Source organism: Ranitomeya variabilis, chromosome 6 (assembly GCF_051348905.1).
Source record: "Ranitomeya variabilis isolate aRanVar5 chromosome 6, aRanVar5.hap1, whole genome shotgun sequence".
NCBI lineage: Eukaryota > Metazoa > Chordata > Amphibia > Anura > Dendrobatidae > Ranitomeya > Ranitomeya variabilis.
This window is the reverse complement of record NC_135237.1, coordinates 318,606,689-318,633,841: the sequence shown is the minus strand read 5'-3', so window position 1 is coordinate 318,633,841 and position 27,153 is coordinate 318,606,689. Positions and strand designations below refer to the sequence as shown.

At 46.0% G+C, this 27,153-nt stretch overlaps 1 protein-coding gene across 3 annotated transcripts in view; it reads right to left on the bottom strand.

The window, feature by feature from the left end:
- Nucleotides 1-25,949, bottom strand: part of ZCCHC2 (zinc finger CCHC-type containing 2) — a 72,776-nt gene extending 46,827 nt beyond the window's left edge. For 2 of the 3 annotated variants that reach the window (XM_077269741.1, XM_077269742.1), the window contains exon 1: nt 25,206-25,939. In XM_077269741.1, the coding sequence (XP_077125856.1) occupies nt 25,206-25,811 (606 nt within the window). In that variant the 5' untranslated portion in view covers nt 25,812-25,939. Of the gene's footprint in view, nt 1-25,205 lie in introns of all 3 variants that reach the window. The other variant, XM_077269743.1, reaches the window with a different exon arrangement.
- Between the last annotated feature and the right edge of the window lie 1,204 nt (nt 25,950-27,153).

The following is a 27,153-nucleotide window of genomic DNA, read 5'->3' as shown; positions in this document are numbered from 1 at the left end:
ACCGCTCCCGGCACTTTAACCCCCTAAATGCTGCAATAGAAAGCGATCGCAGCATTCCGTGGGCCGGCAGAGGGCTGCCTTTGGATCGGAGACCCCTCGGCGTGACGAGGGATCCCGATCGTTGCCATGGCAACCCAATATCGTCATGACGACATCTGGGTCACCAGAGCTAGGAAAGTTGCTGATCATGCGCAGTGAATCATCAGCAACTTTCCCTGTCAATGCAGAGCTGACAGATTCTACAGCACGGGGATGCTGATGCTTCTCCATGTTGTACAAGCGAGCAGCATGCAAAAAATGATTGTCCCATAGTGGGACACAAAAAAAGTTAATTTTTTTTTTTTTTTAAATACTTGTAAAAATATAAAATATGCAAAATAAAAAAAGTAGAAAGATACTGTATCTGTAAATACATTTTTGTATGAAAAAAAAAAACAAACAATAAAAGTACACATATTTGGTATCACGCATCCCCAATGACCTGATCCGACCTATGAAACTGTCCCACTAGTTGACCCCTTCAGTGAATACCATAATAAAAAAAAAAAAACACACGGCAAAAACCAGTGCTTTATCACACTGCCGAACAATAAGGCTAGGTTCACATTGCGTTAGGGCAATCCGTTTAGCGCTAGCGGATTGCGCTAACGCAATGTTTTTTTTCGGGGCCGCGTTTAGGGGTCGCGTTAACGTCCCCGCTCTAGCAGATCGCCGATCTGCGAGAGCGGGGAACGGACCTCGGGCGCGTCACAAAAGAACGGCACATCGCTAGCACGAGCCGAAAAAGGCACGCGCTAGCGATGCGCTACAGGCGAAATTTACATTGCTGTCAATGGGTGCGCTAACGGACCCGTTGCACGGCGTTAATTGCGACATTTTCGCCGTGCAACGCTGTCCGTTAGCGTGCACACATTAACGCAATGTGAACCTAGCCTAAGTGGAATAAAACACGATAAAAAGTATGGATATAAAAAAACATGGTTCTGCTGAAAACATCATCTGTCTTGCAAAAAACAAGCCGCCATACAGCTCCATCAGCTATAAAATAGTTTTTATTGTAGAAAAGCGCCAAAACACAAAAAATATTAATGAGGTATCGCTGTAATTGCACTGATGCGAATAAAACTGCCTTATCAATTTATCACACATGGAAAGGCATAACACATTCATTCCTGTACTGAGTGTGTCAAAGGTCATCATCAGCTTATATTCCCAGACTCTTCTGTCTCTCAGATTTGAAGTTACCTTTTAATACAAGCAATTTCATGTCCATAATGCTATGATAATGCTGTATCAGAAGCCAATCGACCGCCCAACAAACCTTAAATGGGACAGTTTCCATCCAAAACACAAAAAACTATTATCTACAGTCAAGCGATCAGCCAATCACATATGTTCAAACCCCATGGATAGAGATGAATACCTTGCTAGCCTCAGAAAGACCTTTTTGAATCAGGGCTACCATCCAAGAACAATTCAAAACCAAATTACAAGAGCAACTGGAATATCAAGGAATCACCTGCAACATTACAAAGCTAAAGAAAATAGTCGGGTGCCTCTAGTAGCCACCTACAATCCAAATCCGGACGTGCTAAGGGGAGCTGCACAGAAATTACAACCTTTACTACAAAAAGATGCCCGCTTACAATCCATTTTTCCAGACACCCCCCCCCCCCCACTAATGTGTTTTATGCAGCCCCCAAATCTAAGTATCATTGTCAGAAGCTCCCTGTCCTCTCAAACAGCTGCAGGAACCCTTCCTTGCAACCATAAAAAAAAAAAAATAAATTAAAAAAAAAAAAAATGTAAAACCTGTCCATTTATAACGACCACGGACAAGATAAAGATCCCCAATTCACTTCAGGACTAGAAGATCCCAGGAACTTTCAGCTGCGTCACAGTTAATGTGGTGTACCTAATTATTTGTACTAAATGTCCAACTGGGGGTCTGTATGAAAGTGAGACAGGGCAGAAACTGAGAACAAGGATGAACTCATAGCCATACAATAAGGGTATGTGCACACGATTCGGATTTGCTGCGGATTCACAGCGGATTTTACCGCACAGAAATGCTGCAGATCCGCACTGTGATGTACAGTACAATGTTATTAAATGGGGAAAAAAAAAAAATAGCTGTGCACATGGTGCGGAAAAAAAACAGTGCGGAATTGCTGCAGATTTCAAAGAAGTGCATGTCACTTCTGTGCGGATCTGCAGCGTTTCTGCACCCCTCCATGTTAAATGGAGGGTCTCTCTTTGCCACGGTTCCAGCCCAGTGTGTCTCTCTGCCCTTCCTTCAAGTGGTAAGCACTGCTCAAGGTTTTCTAACACCCTATTTAGGACTGCTGACTGTTTGTAGCAGCTGCCACTATGAACTATTTTGCATTGGCAGCTTCACGTTCTCTGATCGGCTTATAGATAGGGCTTGTGCACACCTGGGGATACCTGTCCTTTTTAATCATCCTTATGCACCCTATACTTCTTGAACTTTTGTATTTATTTATATTATGTATTAATGCTTTGTGTACTTAAATAAAATATCTTTTTAACCCAATTTACTCCTTTTTCTCCTTGCATAAATGTTAAAAATCTGCAGTGGCAAAAACCGCACAAAATCTGCAGCAAATCCACGGCTGCGGATTCTGCCAGGAGCTGCGGATTTTGTGCAGAAAATTCTGCACTTCTTTTCTTACGTGTGCACATAGCCTAAGAGAAAAAAGAATGGATCTACCTGTGGCAATACATTTGTCTCCCTGATCATAGCATTATGGACATGAAATTACTTTTATTAAAAGGTAACTTCAAATCTCAGCGAGTCAGAAGAGTCTGGGAATATAAGCTGATGATGACCTTTGACAGTGCAGGAATGAATGTCTCGCATGGATTTATGTCTTTTTACATCAATTAAGGAATTTGTTCCTCAGTCCGTGTGGGGGCATCATAACATAGAACCAGACCCCTATCAGAGGACAATAAAACATTCACATCCCTTATCTATGAACTGTCCCGATATTTATGGACATACCGTATATACTCGAGTATAAGCCGACCCCCCCCTAATTTTGCCACAAAAAAACTGGGAAAACAATAACTCAAGTATAAGCCTAGGGTGGGAAATGCAGCAGCTACCGGTAAATGTCAAAAGTAAAAATAGATACCAATAAAAGTAAAATTGAGACATCAGTAGGTTAAGTGTTTTTGAATATCCATATTGAATCAGGAGCCCCATATAATGCTCGATACAGTTCATGATGGCCCCATAAGATGCTCCATATTAAAATATGCCCCATATAATCCTGCATAAAGGTTAATAATGGCCCCATAAGATGCTCCATAAAGATATTTGCCCCATATAGTGCTGCACAAACCTTGATTATGGCCTCATACAGACACTTGCCCCATATAGTGCTGCACAAACGTTATGGCCCCATACAGACACTTGCCCCATATAGTGCTGCACAAACGGTATGGCCCCATAAGATACTCCATACAGACATTTGCACCATATAGTGCTGCACAAACATTGATTATGGCCTCATACATACACTTGCCCCATATAGCGCTGCACAAACGTTATGGCCCATACAGACACTTGCCCCATATAGTGCTGCACAAACGTTATGGCCCCTGTTGTGAACTCTGTTTTCGGGCTCCCTCTTGTGGTCACAGGTGGTATTGTGTGAGTTTTGTTTTTGGGCTCCCCCTGGTGGCTTTGTTTGTTATCCTGCGGATCTGTGGCTGTATCAGCTGCCTCGTTATGCACTAGGGAGTTTCCTATTTAGCTCTGCATCACCTTCACTTGTTGCCGGCTGTCAATGTACTCAGTGCTATTCTGATTACTCCTGATTATCTTCGGTTTCAGTCTCTTCAGGAGAAGCTAAGTTCTGTTTAATTATTTTTTGCTCATCAGTCTGCAATATGATTTCTGTGTATGATGAGTTTAGTCCAGCTTGCTAATATGTGATTTCTTCTGCTGGTTTGCTCTGGGGTACAGAGTTGCTTCCCCCGCACCGTTAGTTGGTGCGGGGGCTCGAGCTATCTCTGCGTGGATATTTTGAATAGGGTTTTTAATTGACCGCACAGTTCCCTTTCTATTTTCTGCTTTCTAGTGTTAGCGGGCCTCATTTGCTAAATCTAAATTCATCTCTGCGTTTGTGCTTTCCCCTTAACTCACCGTTAATATTTGTGGGGGGCTATTCTATATCTTTGGGGTCATTTCACTGAGGCAAGTGAGGACTTTCGTTCCCTCTAGGAATAGTCAGTTTCTCAGGCCGTGAAGAGACGTCTAGGATTTTCAGGTCACGTTCCACGGCTGCCTATAGTTGTTTGCGGATAGGATCAGGTTGCGGTCAATTCAGTTACCACTTCCCCAGAGTTTGTAGTCGGTTTAGTTACTTAGCTAGTCCTACTTGCGATCCTTGCCACTAGGATCATAACAGGCCCCATACAGACACTTGCCCCATATAGTGCTGCACAAACGTTATGGCCCCATACAGACACTTGCCCCATATAGTGTGGCCCCACAAGATGCTCCATACAGACACTTGCTCCATTTGCTGTTGCTGAGATTTAAAAAAAAAAAAAAAATCACATACTCACCTCTTCGTCGCTCAGGCCCCCAGGACTTTCAATATTCACCTCCTCCACGTTCAGGCAGAGGGCGCGCACTAACCACGTCACTGCGCCCTCTGACGGAGCAGCGGCTGCAACGAGGAGCAGGTGAATATCGCGCAGCGCTCCCCTCCCCGTTATACTCACCTGCCCCTGGCGCTGTGTAGTCCCTGCTTCCTGGCGCCGTAGCTTCTTGCTGTACTGAGCGGTCACTGTTACCGCTCATTAGTGATGAATATGCGGCTCCACCCCTATGGGAGGTGTAGCCGCATATTCATTACTGTAATGAGCGGTACCATGTGACCGCTCAGTGCAGGAAGTAGCTGGGGCGCCGGGAAGCCAGGGACCTGCAGGGACCGCGCCAGGAGCAGGCGAGTATTATTAGACAGCCCCCGCTCCCCCTCCCCTGCCGACCCCTGGGTATGACTCGAGTATAAGCCGAGACGGGGACTTTCAGCCCCCCCCCCCCCAAAAAAAAAAAAAGGGCTGAAAATCTCAGATTATACTTGAGTATATACGGTAACGGTTTATCACTCACATAATGGTAATTCTGCTTCAAATCACCTGTCTTGTCTATGGCATTTTTCAGTGCTGTGTAGTGCATAAATAAGTGATTCTTCAGAATTTCTATTAGTCTATGCCTGATGAAGTGACCGGAGTAGTCTCGAAAGCTTGCAATTTGTTACCATCTTTTCAGTTAGTCATTAAAAGGTATCAACCACTGAGGACTCAATTCTAAATATTTTTCTATCCACTGGGCGCTAACACGGTACCAAGATATAAATCTTTCCAGAATAACTCTGTTTATTATAGTGAATGGATCCCTCGGGGATTTCATCTGAATCACATCACTCAGATTTAGATGGAAACCTCAAAGTAAGTGGTCAGTGTAGAGCTCCGGATAAGTGTGATCCCAAACGTTATGTAAAATGTTTCCAATAAAAGCTTCAACTCAATCCACAAACAAAAGCAAGTCCTCACTCAGGTCTGTCATCTGTTAAAGGAAATATAGGGGGCTTCCACGTTACTGGTAGCACAAAGGCTCTGGAAAAGCGAAATGGCTTCTCACCAGCCAAAAGAAATTCAGCAAATTCACCTCTCCCAAACACAAATGCCCCCATCCCTTTGGAGCCCAGTAGTGTACCTACACCACATATGACATCCACATTTGGCATTTCTAAAGCGATGAGAGCCTGCCTAACTTATGAGTGCATGCCTGCAGAAGCACGGGCTGGGTATAATGTACAGGTAACTGAAACATACTGGTCACTATAGCGTACTGGCCACTTCAACGACAGTTTGCAGTTTTCACTCTGCAACATTCACTGCTGCTTGGTTTCAGGAAAAGCCCATGGAGTCAAAATTGTCACTACATCTGTAGATAAATTCCCCAAGGGGTAAAGTTTCCAAAATAGGGTCACTTGAGGGGGGATTGTGATCTATCAATTAGGGGCTCTGTATATGGAGACCGAAAACTGTTCTAGGAACATCTGCGCTCCAGGAGGCAAATAGCGCTCCGTTCCTCCCGAGTCTCTCCGTATGGCTAAGTAGTACTGTACTGCCACATATAGGATATTGCCACGCTCAGTAGAAATTGTGGGACAAATTTTGGTGCCATTTTTTACCCACTTGTGTGAAAATTAGTGATGAGCGAGTGTGCTCGTTACTAGAGTTTTCCGAGCATGCTCAGGTGTTCTCCGAGTATTTCGGGCGTGCTCGCAGATTATGTTTGTGTTGCCGTAGCTACATAATTTGCGGCTACTAGACAGCCTGAACACATGCAGGGATTGCCTGTTTGTTAGGGAATCCCCACATGTACAGTATTCAGATTGTCTAGCAGCCGCAAATCACGCAGCTGCGGCGACACAATCTACGAGGACGCCCAAAATACTCGGAGAACACCTGAGCATGCTCAGAAATCTCAAGTAACTAGCACACTCGCTCATCACTAGTGAAAATGTAAAATCTGGGGCCAAAACTAAATTTTGGTTGGTAAAAATGTAGTTATTTTGGTATAAAAGTCGGTGACAAACCCATAGTGTTCATATGATCACTGCACCCCTAGAGGAATTCATTGAGAGGTGTAGTTTATAAAATGGTGTCATTTATGTGGGGTTCTGCTGTTCTGGCACCTCATGGACTTTCCCAGTGGGTCATGGCCTCTCCCAGTGGGTCATGGCCTCTCCCAGTGGGTCATTGCACCTGCAAACCATAACAGTAAAATCTGGTACTCCTTCCCTTCTGAGCTTTGCACTGTGCTTGAAAACTATTTACTGATTACATGTAAGGTATTGGCGCACTCAGGAAAAAATGGACCTCAGTTTGTTGGAAAAAAATTTCCTATTAGCGCTTAGAAAAATTAAAGGCTTGGGGCTAAAAACATTTTAGTGGCAAAAATGAATTCATCGGGGAGTGTAGTTTGTAAAATGAGTTCATATATGGGGGGTTTCTGCTGTTCTGACACCTCAGGGGCTCTGCCAATGTGACATGGCACCCTTAAACCATTCCAGCAAAATCTGAACTCCATTATGAGCTTTGCACTCTGCCTCAAAAATAGTATTCCCCCACACATGGGGTATCGGCGTACTCAGGAGAAATTGCACAACAAACTGTATGGTGCAATTTCTCCTGTTACCATTATGAAAATACAGAATTTGGTGCCAAAATAACATTTTTGTTGGGAAAATGTTTTGCTTTTTTTATTTTTTTTTTTATTTTCATGGCTCAACATTATAAACGTCACATAAACGTCAGTTCCCTGAGGGGTCTAGTTTCCAAAATGGTGTCACTTGGAGGATTCACTGTTTAGACATATCAGAAGCTCTCCAAACATGACGTCCGCCAATTGTTTCAGCAAATTTTGCATCCAAAAGTCAAATGGCACTCCTTCCTTTCCGAGATCTGCCGTGCGCCCAAACTGAGGTTTTCTCCCTCATATGGGATATCAGCATGCTCAGGAGAAGCTGCACAACAAATTTTGGGGTCCATTTTTTCATGTTACCCTTGTCAAAATAATAAGAAAAAAAATGGATATTGAGTAATTTTTTGTGAAAAAAAAAAAAAAAGTTAAATGTTCATTTTTTCCCCACATTACAAAAATTCCTTCCTGAATGTGGTTTTGAGCATCTTGAGGGGTGCAGCTTTTAGAATGGTGTCACTTTTGGGTATCTTCTATCATATGTGATGTGGTACCTCAAAAAATGGTTTTGTAAATTGCTGGTCAACTTTTAACCCTTATAAAATCCTAACAAAAGAAACATTTTGTTCCAAAATTGTGCTGATGTAAAGTAGACATGTGGGAAATGTTACTATTTTGTGTGACATCCCTCTGATTTAAGAGCATGAAAATTCAAAGTTGGAAAATTGCGAAATTTTCGCCAAATTTCCTTTTTTTCCCACAAACAAATGCAAGTCATATCAAAGAGATTTTACCGCTATCATGATGTAAAGTATATCCAGAAAAAAACAAATCTAAGAATCACCGGGATTCGTTGAAGCTTTCTAGAATTATAACTACATAAAGAGACAGTGGTCAGACTTGTAAAAATTGGCCCGGTCATTAACGTGCAAACCACCTTCGTGGTAAAGGGGTTAAAGTGGTATTCCCATCTTATAAATATATTAGAAATGTACGTCATTGGCCATAAATGTCTGAAATGGGAACACCCATTTATCATCGGCTCTACAGTCAATGAAAGAAAAATCTTGTAAAATCTTTTCAATTCCTTTTCAGTCACAAGAGTTTTCTGCTGTATGTTGGCTCTACAACTGAATATTTTTATCATACTGTATTCAATGATATAATTATATTTAACAGAACTGTTGTGAGGAATGATAGAAATAAATGGGGTTTTTCTTTCCTGAAATGAAACAGTATGTGACAAACATAATAGGGGCTCTGAGGGGACAGATCTGGCAGCTGATCCTTACATATTAGGACAATGCATTCAAATTTCCCTCAAAGGAAAAAAAGACATGTGCAAACCTGAGCTTATAGGAACCCCCCTTCACTTCTGAATGGGCTCAGACTTAATAGTGCCCTGCCCAGTCAAAACATCCCGTGTTTCCTCTGGCTCCATATAATAGGCACAGCTGGGGTATCCATTATAACGTTCTAAAGTTCAGGGTCACTTAGAAACTTCCTTAGTTTTGAAAGAAAAGTACAGTTATTTCAAATGATGCTAAAATTAAATGATTCAGAAATACACTATAGATTGTTAATGTGGTAAATGACTATTCTAGCTGCAAACGTCTGATTTGTAATGCAATATCTTCATAGGTATAGAGGCCCATTTCCAACAAACATCACTCAGTGTTCTTATGGTACTTTGTGTTTGTTACCTGTGTAAGAAGTCTAATGGATGGTTAGAATACCCTTGAAAACCCTTGTGCAAGTATGTTAGCACAGCTGAAAACAGTTTGGCTGATTAGAGAACCTATAAACCTGATCTTCCCATGAGCTAGTTGAGAATCTAGAGCATTACATTTGTTGGTTCCATTAAACGGTCAAAATGGCCAGAAGAAAAACTTTCATGTGAAACTTGACACTATTCTTGTTCTTACAAATGAAGGCTATTATATGTGAGAAATTGCCAAGAAACAGAAGATTTCCTACAACGGTGTGCACTACTCCCTTCAGAGGAGAGCACAAACAGGCTCTAACCAGAGTAGAAAAAAAAAAAAAGAAGTGGGAGCTACACAACAAGACAAGTACATTAGAGTCTGTAGTTTATGAAATCGACGCCTCACAGGTCCTCAACTGGCACCTTCATTAAAGGGAACCTGTCCCCCCCCCCCCCCTGGTGTTTTTAACTAAAAGAGCCACCTTGTGCAGCACTAATGCTGCATTCTGTGGAGGTGGTTCTTTTTTTTGGGTCCCTTCCAACGCTGCAATAAAACTTTTTATAATTTGCCCGCCATACCTTTAGTCTGTCCGGGGGGCACATCTTTTCCCCCCGGACACAAACGCCTCCCAGCCATCACTCAGCCCCTCCATGTGCCGCCTCCTCTGCATTAATGTCCCCGGCGCCTGCGCTGTAAGTTCCCATCATGTAATGTGAGTTGAGGGGGGGGGGGGGAGGTTCCCTTTAAAAGGGAATGCAAAAAGCCACTGTCAACGTCTACAGTGAAGAGGCCACTCCGGGATGATGGCCTTCAGGGCAGGGTGGCAAAGGAAAAGCCATATCCGATACTGGCTAATAAAAGGAAAAGATTAATATGGGCAAAAGAACACAGACATTGGACAGAGTGTTATGGACAGACGAATCCAAGTTTGAGGTGTTTGGATCACACAGAATATTTCTGAGACGCAGAACAACTGAATAGATGCTGGAAGAGTGCCTGACGCCATATGTCAAGCATGGTGGAGGTAATGTGATGGTCTGGGGTTGCTTTGGTGGTGGTAAAGTGGAAGATTTTTACAAGGTAAAAGGGATTTTGAATAAGGAAGGCTATCACTCCATTTTGCAACGCCATGCCATACATACCCTGTGGACAGCGCTTGATTAGAGCCAATTTCATCCAACAACAGGACAATGACCCAAAGCACACCTCCAAATTATGCAAGAACTATTTAGGGAAAAAGCAGGCAGCTGGTAGTCCATCTGTAATGGAGTGGCCAGCGAAGTCACCAGATCTCAACCGCATTGAGCTGTTGTGGGAGCAGCTTGACCGTATGGTACGCAAAAAGTGCCCATCAAGCCAAACCAACTTGTGGGAGGGGCTTCTGGAAGCATGGAGTGAAATTTCTCCAGATTATAACTCAGCAAATTAACTGCTAGAATGCCAAAGGTCTGCAATGCTGTAATTGCTGCAAAGGGAGCATTCTTTGACTAAAGCAAAGTTTGAAGGAGAAAATCATCATTTCAAAAAAAAAATTTATTTTTTTTCTCCCGATCCTTGTCAATGTCTGGACTAGATTTTCAATTAATTTGGCAACTCATTTGATTAACCCCTTCATGACCCAGCCTATTTTGGCCTTAATGACCTTGCCGTTTTTTGCAATTCTGACCAGTGTCCCTTTATGAGGTAATAACTCAGGAACGCTTCAACGGATCCTAGCGATTCTGAGATTGTTTTTTCGTGACATATTGGGCTTCATGTTAGTGGTAAATTTAGGTCGATAATTTCTGAGTTTATTTGTGAAAAAAACGGAAATTTGGCAAAAATTTTGAAAATTTTGCAATTTTCACATTTTGAATTTTTATTCTGTTAAACCAGAGAGTTATGTGACAAAATAGTTAATAAATAACGTTTCCCACATGTCTACTTTACATCAGCACAATTTTGGAAACAAATTTTTTTTTTTGCTAGGAAGTTATAAGGGTTAAAATTTGACCAGTGATTTCTCATTTTTACAACAAAATTTACAAAACCATTTTTTTTAGGGACCACCTCACATTTGAAGTCATTTTGAAGGTTCTATATGGCTGAAAATACCCAAAAGTGACACCATTCTAAAAACTGCACCCCTCAAGGTGCTCAAAACCACATTCAAGAAGTTTATTAACCCTTCAGGTGTTTCACAGCAGCAGAAGCAACATGGAGGTAAAAAATGAACATTTAACTTTTTAGTCACAAAAATGATCTATTAGCAACAATTTTTTTATTTTCCCAAGGGTAAAAGGAGAAACTGGACCACGGACATTGTTGTCCAATTTGTCCTGAGTACGCTGATACCTCATATGTGGGGGTAAACCACTGTTTGGGCGCAGGGCTCGGAAGGGAAGGAGCGCCATTTGACTTTTTGAATGAAAAATTATCTCCATATTTGGCGGACACCATGTCACGTTTGGAAAGCCCCTGTGTGCCTAAACATTGGAGCTCCTCCACAAGTGACCCCATTTTGGAAACTAGACCCCCCCAAGGAACTTATCTAAAGGCATAGTGAGCACTTTAAACCCTCAGGTGCTTCACAAATTGATCCGCAAAATTGAAAAAGTACTTTTTTTTCACACAAAATTTCTTTTAGCCTCAATTCTTTCATTTTCACATGGGCAACAGGATAAAATGGATCCTAAAATTTGTTGGGCAATTTCTCCTGAGTATGCCGATGCCTCATATGTGGGGGTAAACCACTGTTTGGGTGCACGGCAAGGCTCGGAAGGGAAGGAGCGCCATTTGACTTTTTGAATGGAAAATTAGCTCCAAACGTTAGCGGACACCATGTCGCGTTTGGAGAGCCCCTGTGTGCCTAAACATTGGAGCTCCCCCACAAGTGACCCCATTTTGGAAACTAGACCTCCCAAGGAACTAATCTAGATGTGTGGTGAGCACTTTGAACCCCCAAGTGCTTCACAGAAGTTTATACCGCAGAGCTGCGAAAATAAAAAATAATTTTTCTTTCCTCAAAAATGATTTTTAGCCCAGAATTTTTTATTTTCCCAAGGGTAACAGGAGAAATTGGACCCCAAAAGTTGTTGTCCAGTTTCTCCTGAGTACGCTGATACCCCATATGTGGGGGTAAACCACTGTTTGGGCACAAGTCGGGGCTCGGAAGGGAGGTAGTGACGTTTTGAAATGCAGGCTTTGATGGAGTGGTCTGCGTGCGTCACATTCCATTTCCAGAGCCCCTGATGTGCCTAAACAGTAGAAACCCCCCACAAGTGACCCCATTTTGGAAACTAGACCCCCCAAGAAACTTATCTAGATATGTGGTAAGCACTTTGAACCCCCAAGTGCTTCACAGAAGTTTATACCGCAGAGCTGCGAAAATAAAAAATAATTTTTCTTTCCTCAAAAATGATTTTTAGCCCAGAATTTTTTATTTTCCCAAGGGTAACAGGAGAAATTGGACCCCAAAAGTTGTTGTCCAGTTTCTCCTGAGTACGCTGATACCCCATATGTGGGGGTAAACCACTGTTTGGGCACAAGTCGGGGCTCGGAAGGGAGGTAGTGACGTTTTGAAATGCAGGCTTTGATGGAGTGGTCTGCGTGCGTCACATTCCATTTCCAGAGCCCCTGATGTGCCTAAACAGTAGAAACCCCCCACAAGTGACCCCATTTTGGAAACTAGACCCCCCAAGAAACTTATCTAGATATGTGGTAAGCACTTTGAACCCCTAAGTGCTTCACAGAAGTTTACAACGCAGAGCCGTGAAAATAAAAAATCATTTTTCATTCCTCTAAAATTATGTTTTAGCAAGCAATGTTTTATTTTCGCAAGGGTAACAGGAGAAATTGGACCCCAATAATTGTTGCCCAGTTTGTCCTGAGTATGCTGGTACCCCATATGTGGGGGTAAACCACTGTTTGGGCACACGTCGGGGCTTGGAAGGGAGGGAGCACCATTTGACTTTTTGAACGCAAGATTGGCTGGAATCAATGGTGGCGCTACGTTGCGTTTGGAGACCCCAGATGCGCCTAAACAGTGGAAACCCCTCAATTCTAACTCCAACACTAACCCCAACACACCCCTAACCCTAATCCCAACCCTAACCCCAACACACCCCTAACCCTAATCACAACCCAACCCCAACACACCCCTAACCACAACCCTAACCCTAATCCCAACCCTAACCCCCAACCCACCCCTAACCCTAACCACAAGCCTATTCTTAATCCTATTTCCAACCCTAGCCCTAATTCCAACCCTAACCCTAAGGCTATGTGCCCACGTTGCGGATTCGTGTGAGATTTTTCCGGACCATTTTTGAAAAATCCGCAGGTAAAAGGCACTGCGTTTTACCTGCGGATTTACTGCGGATTTCCAGTGTTTTTTATGCGGATTTCACCTGCGGATTCCTATTGAGGAACAGCTGTAAAACGCTGCGAAATCCGCACAAAGAATTGACATGATGCGGAAAATACAGCGCAGCATTTCCGCGCGGTATTTTCCGCACCATGGGCACAGCGGACTTGGTTTTCTATAGGTTTACATGGTACTGTAAACCTGATGGAACACTGCTATGAATCCGCAGCGGCCAATCCGCTGCGGATCCGCAGCCAAATCCGCACCGTGTGCACATAGCTTAATTCTAACGCTAACCCTAGTTCTAACCCTAACCCTAGTTCTAACCCTAACCCTAGTTCTAACCCTAACCCTAGTTCTAACCCTAACCCTAGTTCTAACCCTAACCCTAGTTCTAACCCTAACCCTAGTTCTAACCCTAACCCTAGTTCTAACCCTAACCCTAGTTCTAACCCTAATGGAAAAAAAAAAATATTTTCTTTATTTTTTTATTGTCCCTACCTATGGGGGTGATAAAGGGGGGGGGGGGGTCATTTACTATTTTTTTTTTTATTTTGATCACTGTGATAAGTTTACCACAGTGATCAAAATGTACATGGATCGCATCTGCCGGCCGATTTGGCGGGCGTACTGCGCATGCGCCCGCCATTTTGGAAGATGGCGGCGCCCAGGGAGAAGACGGACCGACTTCGGGAGGCTCGGTAAGTATGAGGGGGTGGATCGGAGCACGGGGGGGGGGGGGGGAATCGGAGGACAGGGGGAGCGGACAGGAGCACGGGGGAGCGGACAGGGGGACGGAGGGGGGTACCGGACAGAACAGAGGACTGGGGAGGAGATCGGGGGCGGTGGGGGGACGGGGGGGGGGGCAGAACATAATTTCCAGCCATGGCAGATGCTATTGCAGCATTGGCCATGGCTGGATTGCAATATTTCACCATTTTCATAGGTGAAATATTGCAAATTGCTCTGATTGGCTGTTGCACTTTCAACAGCCAATCAGAGCGATCGTAGCCACGTGGGGGCAAAGCCACCCCCCCTGGGCTGAAGTACAACTCCCCCTCTCCCTGCAGATCGGGTGAAATAGGAGTTAACCCTTTCACCCGATCTGCAGGGACGCGATCATTCCATGACGCCACATAGGCGTCATGGGTCGGATTGGCACCGACTTTCATGACGCCTACGTGGCGTCAAAGGTCGGGAAGGGGTTAATAAAAAGTATGAGTTTTCATGGAAAACACAAAATTGTCAGGGTGACCCTAAACTTTTGAATGGTAGTGTATGTTATTTTCACACACATCAATTCATAGCCAGGAGACTATAGACAGGCGACTACCAGATCTGCAACTACTGTGTCATTTAACCCCTTAGTGAATGGCCAGTTTTTTAGGGTGACCCTAAACTTTTGAACGGTAGAATGAAATATATATATATATATATATATATATATATATATATACATACACATATACATACATACATACACACCGTATATACTCGAGTATAAGCTGACCCGAGTATAAGCCGACCCCCCTAATTTTGCCACAAAAAACTGGGAAAACTTATTGACTCAAGTATAAGCCTAGGGGGGAAAATGCAGCAGCTACCGGTAAATGTCAAAAGTAATAATAGATACCAATAAAAGTAAAATTAATTGAGACATCAGTAGGTTAAGTGTCTTTGAATATCCATATTGAATCAGGAGCCCCATATAATGCTCCATACTGTTCATTACGGCCCCATAAGCTGTTCCATATTAAAATATGCCCCATATAATGCTGCTTAAAGGTTAATAAAGGCCCCATAAGATGCTCCATAGACACATTTGCCCAATATAATGCTGCACAAATGCTTATTATGGCCCCATAAGATGCTCTATAAAGATATTTGCCCCATATAGTGCTGCACAAACGTTATGGCCCTATAAGATGCTCCATACAGACACTTGCCCCATATGCCGTAGTGCCCTACAAACGTTATTTATGGCCCCATACAGACACTTGCCCCATATAGTGCCGCACAAACGTTATGGCCCCATATAGTGCCGCAGAAACGTTATGGCCCCATATAGTGCCGCAGAAACGTTATGGCCCCATATAGTGCCGCAGAAACGTTATGGCCCCATATAGTGCCGCAGAAACGTTATGGCCCCATATAGTGCCGCAGGAATGTTATGGCCCCATATAGTGCCGCAGGAATGTTATGGCCCCATATAGTGCCGCAGGAATGTTATGGCCCCATATAGTGCCGCAGGAATGTTATGGCCCCATATAGTGCTGCAGAACGTTATGGCCCCATAGATGCTCCATACAGACACTTGCCCCATTTGCTAAAAAATAAATAAAAAAAAAAATCACATACTCACCTCTCCGTCGCTCAGGCCCCCGCACTTTCAATAGTCACCTGCTCCTCATTCCGGGCGCCGATCTATCTCCAGCACTGACGTTCAGCAGAGGGCGCGCACTGCCCACGTCACTGCGCCCTCTGACCTCAGCGTCAGTGCTGGAGACAGATCGGCGCCCGGAATGAGGAGCAGGTGACTATCGCGCAGCGCAGCGCTCCCCTCCCCGTATACTCACCTGGTCCTGCCGCTGTGTAGATCCTGCTTCCCCAACGCCGCAGCGCTTCATCCTGTACTCAGCGGTCCCTATGGGAGGTGGAGCCGCATATTCATTTACTGTAATCAGCGGGACCATGTGACCGCTGAGTACAGGAAGAAGCTGAAGCTGCTGCTGCCGGCGCCGGGGAAGACAGGGACCTGCAGGGACCGCGCCTGGACTAGGTGAGTATTTTTAGACAGCCCCTGCTCCCCCTCCCCTGCCGACCCCCGGGTATGACTTGAGTATAAGCCGAGAGGGGCAATTTCAGCCCCAAAAAGTGGGCTGAAAAATCTCGGCTTATACTCGAGTATATACGGTATACATACATACACAGTACAGACCAAAAGTTTGGACACCTCATTTAAAGATTTTACTGTATTTTCATGACTAAAAGTAGCCACCTTTTGCTTTGATGACTGCTTTGCACACTCTTGGCATTCTCTTGATGAGCTTCAAGAGGTAGTCACCGTGAATGTTTTTCACTTCACAGGTGTGCCCTGGCAGGTTTAATAAGTGGGATTTCTTGCCTTATAAATGGGGTTGGGACCATCAGTTGTGCAGAAGTCTGGTGGATACACAGCTGATAGTCCTACTGAATAGTCTGTTAGAATTTGTATTATGGCTAGAAAAAAGCAGCTAAGTAAAGAAAAACGAATGGCCATCATTACTCCAAGTGCAGTGGCAAAAACCATCAAGCGCTACAAAGAAACTGGCTCACATGAGGACCGCCCCAAGAAATGAAGACAAAGAGTCACCTCTGCTTCTGAGGATAAGTTTATCCGAGTCACCAGCCTCAGAAATTGCAGGTTAACAGCAGTTCAGATTAGAGACCAGGTCAATGCTACACAGAGTTCTAGTAGCAGACATCTCTACAACAACTGTTAAGAGGAGACTTTGTGCAGCAGGCCTTCATGGTAAAATAGCTGCTAGGAAACCACTGCTAAGGACAGCCAAGCTGCAGAATAGACTTGTTTGGGCTAAAGAACAAAGGAATGGACATTAGACCAGTGGAAATCTGTGCTTTGGTCTGATGAGTCCAAATTTGAGATCTTTGGTTCCAAACACCGTGTCTTTGTGCGACGCAGAAAAGGTGAACGGATGGACTCTACATGCCTGGTTCCCACCGAGAAGCATGGAGGAGGAGGGGTGATGGTGCTTTGCTGGTGACACTGTTGGGGATTGATTCAAAATTGAAGGCATACTGACTCAGCATGGCTACCACAGCATCTTGCAGCAGCTTGCTATTGCATCCGGTTTGCGTTTAGTTGGACCATCATTTATTTTTCAACAGGACAATGACCCCAAAAACACCTCCAGGCTGTGTAAGGGCTATTTGACCAAGAAGGAGAGTGATGGGGTGCTACGCCAGATGACCTGGCCTCCACAGTCACCAGACCTGAACCCAATCGAGATGGTTTGGGGTGAGCTGGACCGCAGAGTGAAGGAAAAAGGGCCAACAAGTGGTAAGCATCTCTGGGAACTCCTTCAAGATTGTTGAAGACCATTCCCAGTGACTACCTCTTGAAGCTCATCAAGAGAATGCCAAGAGTGTGCAAAGCAGTCAAAGCAAAAGGTGGCTACTTTGAAGAACCTAGAATAAGACAATTTCAGTAGTTTCACACTTTTTTGTTACCGTATATACTCGAGTATAAGCGGACCCGAGTATAAGCCGACCACTCTAATTTTGCCACAAAAAACTGGGAAAACTTAATGACTCGAGTATAAGCCTAAGTTGGGAAATGCAGCAGCTACTGGTAAGTTTCAAAAATAAAAAGATACCAATAAAAGTAAAATTAATTGAGACATCAGTAGGTTAAGTGTTTGAATATCCATATTGAATCAGTAGCCCCATATAATGCTCCATACAGTTCATGATGGCCCCATAAGATGCTCCATACAGTTCATGATGGCCCCATAAGATGCTCCATATACAAATATGCCCCATATAATGCTCCATGCAGTTCATTATGGCCCCATAGATGCTCCATATAACAATGTGCCACATGTAATGCCCCATGCAGTTCATTATGGCCCCATAGATGCTCCAAATAATGTGCCACATGTAATGCCCCATGCAGTTCTTTATGGCCCCATAGATGCTCCAAATAATGTGCCACATGTAATGCCCCATGCAGTTCTTTATGGCCCCATAGATCCTCCATATAACAATGTGCCACATGTAATGCCCCATGCAGTTCTTTATGGCCCCAAAGATCCTCCATATAACAATGTGCCACATATAATGCCGCTGCAATAAAAAAAAATAAATAAATAAAATATGACACCTCTCGTTGCTTGCTGCCCGCTGCTCCTCATCGTCCCATCTCTCCGCACTGACTGTTCAGGCAGAGGACGGCGCGCACACTAACACGTCATCGCGCCCTCTGACCTGAACAGTCACTGGAGAGGACGCGCGGACAACTGAGCGGCGCCAATGCTGGTACGAGGGACAGGTGAATATGAAATACTCACCTGCTCCCGGCACGGTCCCTGCTTCTCCCGGACAGACAGTCTCAGGGCGCGGCAGCTTCTTCCTCTGTCAGCGGTCACTGGTACCGCTCATTACAGGAATGAACATGCGGCTCCACCCCTATGGGAGTGGAGTCCAGTCCATATTTACTACTTTAATGAGCGGTACCACTTGACCGCTGAACAGAGGAAGAAGGTGAAGGAGACCATGGGACATGCAGGGACCGCATCAGATTTAATGAAATCCCGTCTCCACTGTGCATTAAAAAACGCATGCGTTTTTCCCGCAAAAACGCACATGCGTTGCGTTTTTTCAGAACGCAGCATGTTGCTACAATGAGCAAAACACGCAGGAACACCGCAGGTGAGCTGCCAGTGACCTCAGGTGCATTTTTGGTCAGGATTCTACCTGCATAAAATCCTGACCAAAGCCTGAAGCAAACCTGAACATGGACACATACCCTAACCTGCTGACCGCCCCCCCCCCGACCATGACTCGAGTATAAGACGAGAGGGGCACTTTCAGACCATTTTTTTGGGCTGAAAACCTCGGCTTATACTCAAGTATATAATTCCACATGTGTTAATTCATAGTTTTGATGCCTTCAGTGTGAATGTACAATTTTCATAGTGACGAAAATACAGAAAAATCTTTAAAAATGAGAAGGTGTGTCCAAATGTGCGTGCGTGCGTGCATGCATATTTTTTTTTTTTTTTAGTAAACAGTGTGAAATCAAGTGGCTGTGTCTGTGATGTCTCATGTGATTGTTCATCTGTTCCAGGTGAAATTGCCCCTTGGAAAGAGGTATCCTTGCACTTGTTTTGGGTACTATAAGGGTATGTGCACACGTTGCGGATTCTGCTGCGGATTTTTCCGCAGCGGATTTGGAAAATCCGCAGTGCAAAACCACTGCGGTTTTCACTGCGGATTTTCACGCGGTTTCTTCTGTGGGTTTTCAACTGCACTTTCCTATTGGTGCTTGTTGAAAAGAGCTGCGGAATCCGCACAAAGAATTGACATGCTGCGTAAAATAATCCGCTGCGTTTCCGCGCGGATTTTTGCACAGCGGGTTTTTTCCCCATAGGTTTACATGGTGCTGTAAACTTTGGGAAAACTGCTGCGGATCCGCAGCAAAATCCGCAGCGTGTGCACATACCCTAAATGATATAAAGTATTGTACTATTTTGTCTCCTGCATGGGCACGATAATCTGTTTGGTAGATATTTGAGGTGCAGTTTAGGGTTGACATGACTTCATTGGGTAGTTCAAGAAAGGTCCTCTTTAAACGGCAGATGACCCATCAATGGTCAAAAGTGGTCAGGTTTTGCGGCTTCATTCCTGCTATTCCTCTGATTATTCCATTTTTTTTTTTTTTAAACTGCTCTACAGTTGCAGACTTTTTATTTAGTGCAAATCTTCATTGTCTTCACCAATGGGGTGCGGCTAACATGATTTCTTGGGGGTCTGTCTTTTGAAAGACTTAAAAATTTTCACTAACTAAAAAGGCTCATATCTCCAGAACCGTGTGGCAGATAAAAAAAAAAAAAAAAAAAAAATTATGAACAAACAGGGGAGCAGTGAGAAAGTTAAAGGGCACCTGTCACCCCGTTTTTTCCGTATGAGATAAAAATACTGTTAAATAGGGCCTGAGCTGTGCATTACAATAGTGTATTTTGTGGACCCCGATTCCCCACCTATGCTGCCAAAATACGTTACCAAAGTAGCCGTTTTCGCCTGTCAATCAGGCTGGTCTGGTCAAAAGGGCGTGGTGTCTTCCCCCAGATCTTGCTTAGTTTTCCGTTGGTGGCGTAGTGGTGTGCGCATGTCCAAGGTCCCAAATCCACTGCACAGGGGAGTGGAAAGAGCGCGATGTGTGCTATTTCATTGGTGATCGGTGGGGGCGGCCATCTTCCTTTGGCCGCGCGTGCGCAGAAGCGGCGCTCTGCTGGCCGCAGCTTCAGGAAAATGGCCGCAGGATGCCGCGCGTGCGCAGATGGAGATCGCGGCGGCCATTTTCCTGAAGCCGAGATGCAAATTCTGCTTCAGGAAAATGGCCGCCGCGATCTCCATCTGCGCACGCGCGGCATCCCGCGGCCATTTTCCTGAAGCCGCAGCCAGCAGAGCGCCGCTTCTGCGCACACGCGGCCAAAGGAAGATAGCCGCCCCCACCGATCACCAATGAAATAGCACACATCGCACTCTTTCCACTCCCCTGTGCAGTGGATTCGGGACCTTGGACATGCGCACACCACTACGCCACCAACGCAAAACTAAGCAAGATCTGGGGGAAGACACCACGCCCTTTTGACCAGACCAGCCTGATTGACAGGCGAAAACGGCTACTTTGGTAACGTATTTTGGCAGCATAGGTGGGGAATCGGGGTCCACAAAATACACTATTGTAATGCACAGCTCAGGCCCTATTTAACAGTATTTTTATCTCATACGGAAAAAACGGGGTGACAGGTGCCCTTTAAGAGCAAAAACTGGCCATTTTTGACCTGGCGACAGGTCCTCAGAGGTATTTCTGTATATTTTTTTCAGCTTCATTGTCTCCTGCTGCTTGATCCAGTGCCAAAGTTAGTAGCCCTGGTGCCGGGATGGGAGCCGTATAAAATGCCTCCTACCTGTCGACATCATTGGCTCTTCGAATTACTAAGTGCAAAGTCACGCGAATGTCAATGCCGCAACAATTATGTCGGACCGGGCCTTCAAATCAAACACGATGGGAATGCCAGAAGGTAGAAGGTGGTTTGCAGGGCTATCATCCACAGACTACTGACGTGACCATAGGACCAGGGTGCTGCAAACCAATTTAATCTATACTACTCCTTTTTAATGCACTTTGCAATGTTATCCATCTAATATAATCAGAGTATACCTTTAAAAAGGTATTCCTGTCAGGGGGTCTTTCAGGTACTAGCATAGCAGGGAACAATATGCTGGGTTGTAGGCTGCCATGCATCAAACTGTTTCTGCTATATGACTTGTAGGCGATAGTGGTCACTGGGGATCACCTCATAGCTCAAGATACAAGTAGAAAGTATGCACTTTGTGTTACAGGGAATCTGTCAGTAGGATCAACCCTCCTAAGCCATCTATATGGGCATGCAGGTCATAAAAAGCTGAATAAATGATACCTTGATATCTGCGATCTGATGTTTTATGCCAGAGAAAACCACATTTCTCTTTCATGTAAATGAGCTGTTCTATGGGGTGAACACTGATCTGCATGAGAATCTGCCTCTGGAAATTGTTTTTTTTAAAACGGGTTTTTTTACCAGTGTGAGACCTGCAACCAACACAGAACAGTAGAACTGAACTTCGTCTTCTTGCAAACATTTTTTGCAGCTGTTGAGCTCTGCTGAACTGTAAGGGTACGTGCAGACGATCCAAAAGTGTCCGCTGCGTCCAAAGAGCTGCCGTCTATTGAAAGTTGGTGAATCCGCATGTGTTCAGTAAACCATGCGGATTCACCGCATCCAATACATTCTATGGGTGAAATTTCTCTTGGAGATTAGCATCTTCCGAGGGCGTGGAGTGAGGAAACGCCAACACAAACTCCCTACTATATTATATATTTTTAAAATATATTGAGAGATCCATATTTACTTGCCATAGGTACCGCTTGTTTAACATATCAACAGGGAGTGTGAGGATCACATTTTTGAAGGGCAAGTAATGTATAAGCACTTTATTACTACAAATTATAACTTCAATATTCTGACTTCGCCCAATAGCCATTTATTTGAATTGGCCATTACTCCACACATAACCCCTCCTCACCAGTATCAATAACCATTATTTAGAGAAAGAAGAGTATACAGTCCTCATTTTGGCCATATATACTATTGTAATACAGAATGGATGTATTAGAATTTCTTTTGGCATCTCCCCTTTGAACAAGTAAAAAGCAGAACGTCTCAGTGTACTGTGTTTTTAATATTAAATAAAAATTGGCTATTTTATCTGAATACATCTCTTCATTTCCCTGGGTTTACTTACACTAGGGTCCTAGATTCCATTTATCTAATGAATCTTTGTAAAATCCCACTCCAGAAATACTGTAGTGCTGAATAATACAGTAAGGCTGGGTTCACATTCGCATTCATAAGTTCTTTCTTCCATTTCCATTATAGAAATGGAATTCGTGTCCAATATGGCTTCATTGCATAGCAGACACAGAGGCGGTCCATAGAGGCAGTTTTCTAAGCAGTAACAAAAAGCACATCTCCCAGAATTTTGTTCTTATCTAAAAGAGGGTATCAAAGGAGCCCAGACACACTGCTACCAGTTGCATTTGTAACTGATCCCATTTTGGACAAGAATTCTAGTTTACCTTTTGTTCCTAGAATGGGACCGACAAATTAAATTCCCTAAAGCAAATGTGAACCCAGCCTATTAATAAAACCCTCAAGCCATCTAATAAGAATGGGTTAAAAAAAAATTATAGCTGTCATGTAGAGCAGTGTTGAACAGCCTGGCATCTTTGTAAGAATGTTTTTATTCCACTCCATAAAGTGGAAAGAATGAAGGAAGGCTAGGCCCAATATCAACAGTGTGTTCCTGTGAGCTGTGCACTGTTATGTCACAGGAGGATTCCCTGTTCTCAGAGACAGCTGGAATGCAGGAGGATTCTGGCAGTAAGCAGCCCGCACAGTCAGCTGCAGATGTTATTTTACCACCAGTCACATTTACAGGGGCTATAAGAAGGTATACAGAATTCACATTGGAGTCTGTGGAAGGTGAAAATAGCACCAGAGTATGTGAAGCCCTGATGAGCCAGCAGAACCTGGCATCTATTCTGAAGGCACAGAGCTATCCTACCTCAAAGATGATGAAGTGGACAAACTAGGAATAGTTCTAGAAAGGCTCAAAATGGATGATGACAGCTTTATTTTCTTCGTCAGAGTAACACCAAGACTTGGCTTCCTATGGAGTTCTAGCACACATACTCAAGCACTGCTCCGTTCAAGCCAGTTCACGGCGGGGCCTCAGTGATCAGACACTGATCACTCATCCTGCAGATTAGCAAGAACCCAGTCTTTGGATTTTAAGGTGATCTATTGTCAGAAAACATTCAGAGAAGGGAAAGGTGCTGGCTGTGTCAATTAACAGACAGTAGTATTGGGCTGCACTATGTACAACTGTAAGGCTGGGTTCACACTGCGTTAGTGTGACCCGTTTAACGGACTACGTTACACCGCGTAGTCCGTTAACGCCGCAATTGAATGCAATGGGCGTGCGCTAGCGATGTGCCGTCATTGAGTGACGGACCCTGAGACGCGGGCTGCAGCGTTTCCGGGTCCGTCACTGCTAGCGCAGATAGAGCATCTGCTAGCTCTATCTGAGCTAGTGGGATGCAAAATCCGGCACTTGCGCTAGCAGCAGCCCATTAGCATATGTCCTGAACGGGCTGCTGCTAACGCAGTGTGAACTTAGCCTTAGGCCAGTCATACATATTAGATGGATGTTCGTGCAACGCAGGGATCATTACTGGTGATGGTGAACCAGAAGTGGCTCAGTGGTTAGCACTACAGTGCTGAGGTCACTTACCACCAAGGAGTTTGTATGAGTTTTCTCCGGGTTCTCCAGTTTCCTCCTACACTCCAAAGACATACTGATAGGGAATCTAGACTGTGAGCCCCATTGGGGACAGCAATGATAATGAATGTAAAGTGCTGCGGAATTAAAAGCGCCATACAAGGGAGAAAAATACGGTATATAACACTGTCCAGTGTATGGGCACAAAACCCATCAGTGAGAAGGATTATGCCCTCCATTGCATTTATACTGCTGGGACCCCAATAGAGGTTTTGGGATCCGAAACTACAATGTTATTAATGATCAAATTAGGTTTTACTCACATGCCAACATTTTTTTTTCCACTGAAATTATACTCCGATGCTATTCACATGTCAGCTGTTTTTGCTTCTGGCTTAATAAAGAAAAATAAAAGACACCCCAAGACGTCTTGTCTTATTCTGCTCTGTGCACAGCCATTCAGGCAAATGGGTTAGTGACAGACGCTGCACCAATGGTGTCCATGTGCGTCTTTTTCATGGCTGCCAGTAGAGTCGGTCCAATTTGATTTGCATGTCCCATTCCATAGGCCACGGCAGTAATCTGTGGTAACTGGACGGGAGCCGGAGAACCACCTCTTACCTGATGGCACCGGAGGCTCTTCATTTCATCAGTTGGCCAGCAACCGATTACGGTCAGGTAATCAAAAGAGCCGCCACTGATGCCGTCCAGTAAATGGTGGTGCTCCGGTCCATCGGTTACGGATTACTGACATGGTTGATGGAATCGGACTGGTTGCTAGGGGAAACCACCAACTTCTCTTCCATTAGGCTAGGTTCACATTGCGTTTGGGCGAGCCGTTTTACGGATGCGTTACTTAGCGGCATTAACGCTATATAATGGATCCATTAGCGCGCCCATAGACTTCTATTATCGTAACGCATGTCAAAATCAGCGTTACTTTGTGACGCACCCTTGAACGCAGTCTAATTCGTTTTCGGGTACATTAGGTCTAACGCACAGACGCGGTCGCTGTGCATAGACCTCTATTGCTCACGCATGCCAACGCAACGGTACCATGAGTTAGCGCGACTGTAGTAAAAAAGAGATTTTGTGCATCAGCGTTAGCGGTTCCGTTAAACGGATGGCACTAATGCGATGTGAACCTAGCCTTATTAGGCTCCCTGCCAGCAGTGACTGAGGAGACGGTGACACTCACTCCTTGCTACCTTCCCCAGCACAGCTGGTCTCAGTGAGGGCAGCCAGCACTGAAGGGGTTAGCCGGCTCGCGCACATGTGGCCCGCGCCTCCTTACCTCAGGACAGCTTCTCCTGCCCATGGCCTCCCGCAGCCGCTGCAGGCGCTCCCGCAGGGTGACCCGCTGGTGGAAGGAGAAGGCCGGGTGCAGGGCCGCCATGGTGAGCAGCAGCTCGTCCTCCTCCCAGCCCCCCGGCTCGGGCTCCATGGCCGGCAGGAGCAGGCGGTACAGGCGGCCGGCCACGTCTCGGTTCTCCGAGCTGAGCAGCGCCAGGTAGACGATGAGGCGGGAGCGGGAGACGGGATCCCCGAGGTCGCCCAGGAGCGGCCCCGCCAGGCTGTTGGCTCTGCTCTCGTAGTCCCGCAGGTAGTGGCAGTCTTTGCGGGCCAGGTCCTCCAGGCAGGAGCCCAGGAAGCGCAGCTCCAGCGGGTTACACAGGTCCAGCAGCCCGCAGGCGAACTCCAGCCTGTGCGCCGGGCCTAGCGTCCGCACGAACCACTCGTACACCGCCTCACGCCGGAGGGCGCCCTGCCCGGGGACCCCAGTGCTGGCGGGGCAGTCCCTAAGGGGACAGGGGCGAGAACACATCCCGAGCCGCGCTCCCTCGTCCTCCTCCGCCACCCGGTGCCTGCTCTTCCTCTGCGGCAGCTTCATCCTCAGCATTCTCAGCACAGATGCTGACGCAGAGCCGGTGCCATGGCCGCCCCACCGGGCGCTGTACCACAGAGCGGGCGCTGGGCGTGTGAGGGCGGAGCAGGAGCCACTTCCAGAACGCTCGTTCTCTTTCCCCGGGTTCCACAGTCTGAGCTATGACGTGCTCCTTCCTGCACGCTGATTGGCTGCCCGCGGGATCCCCCGCCCCTCCTCCTCTTTCGGCGGCGTGATACGGAACTTCACGTATTGCGATAATGAGGGCTGACATCGCGATAGCTCGTGTGCCGCCAGGTCTGTCACAGAGACAGACAAGTCATGCTGGACTAGCGGTAATGGCGACGGGATTTCCCGCGCTCCGCACAGACTGCTGATGATACGGAGAAGTCGTGTGCGACAAGTGACCCCTCACAAACATGGCGGCTCCCCGGGCTCCATTACTGATCAATGTGATCAATAGCAGGAACGCACCGAGGCCACTTGTAACTCCCAGGAGCTCAGCTAAAGGGGCTGCCCACCACCGTGATACTGACGACCCCCAGATAGATGGTCAGTATCAGATTGGCGGGGTCCAGCTTCCCAACCAGAGGTTTCCGCACTGCTCACAGCTGGTAAAGGCTGAGAGGTGCCAGGAGTTATGCCCCCACCGGTGTAGAGGGGTGGGGTGCCAGGAGTTATGCCCCCACCCGTGTAGAGGGGTGGGGCGCCAGGAGTTATGCCCCCACCAGTGTAGAGGGTGGGGTGCCAGGAGTTATGCCCCCACCCGTGTAGAGAGGTGGGGTGCCAGGAGTTATGCCCCCACCCGTGTAGAGGGGTGGGGCGCCAGGAGTTATGCCCCCACCAGTGTAGAGGGTGGGGTGCCAGGAGTTATGCCCCCACCCGTGTAGAGAGGTGGGGTGCCAGGAGTTATGCCCCCACCCGTGTAGAGGGGTGGGGCGCCAGGAGTTATGCCCCCACCCGTGTAGAGGGGTGGGGTGCCAGGAGTTATGCCCCCACCCGTGTAGAGAGGTGGGGTGCCAGGAGTTATGCCCCCACCCGTGTAGAGGGGTGGGGCGCCAGGAGTTATGCCCCCACCCGTGTAGAGGGGTGGGGCGCCAGGAGTTATGCCCCCACCAGTGTAGAGGGTGGGGTGCCAGGAGTTAGGCCCCCACCCGTGTAGAGAGGTGGGGTGCCAGGAGTTATGCCCCCATCAGTTTAGAAGGGTGGGGCGCCAGGAGTTATGCCCCCACCAGTGTAGAGGGGCGGGGTGCCAGGAGTTATGCCCCCACCCGTGTAGAGGGGTGGGGTGCCAGGAGTTAGGCCCCCACCCGTGTAGAGGGGTGGGGTGCCAGGAGTTATGCCCCCACCAGTGTAG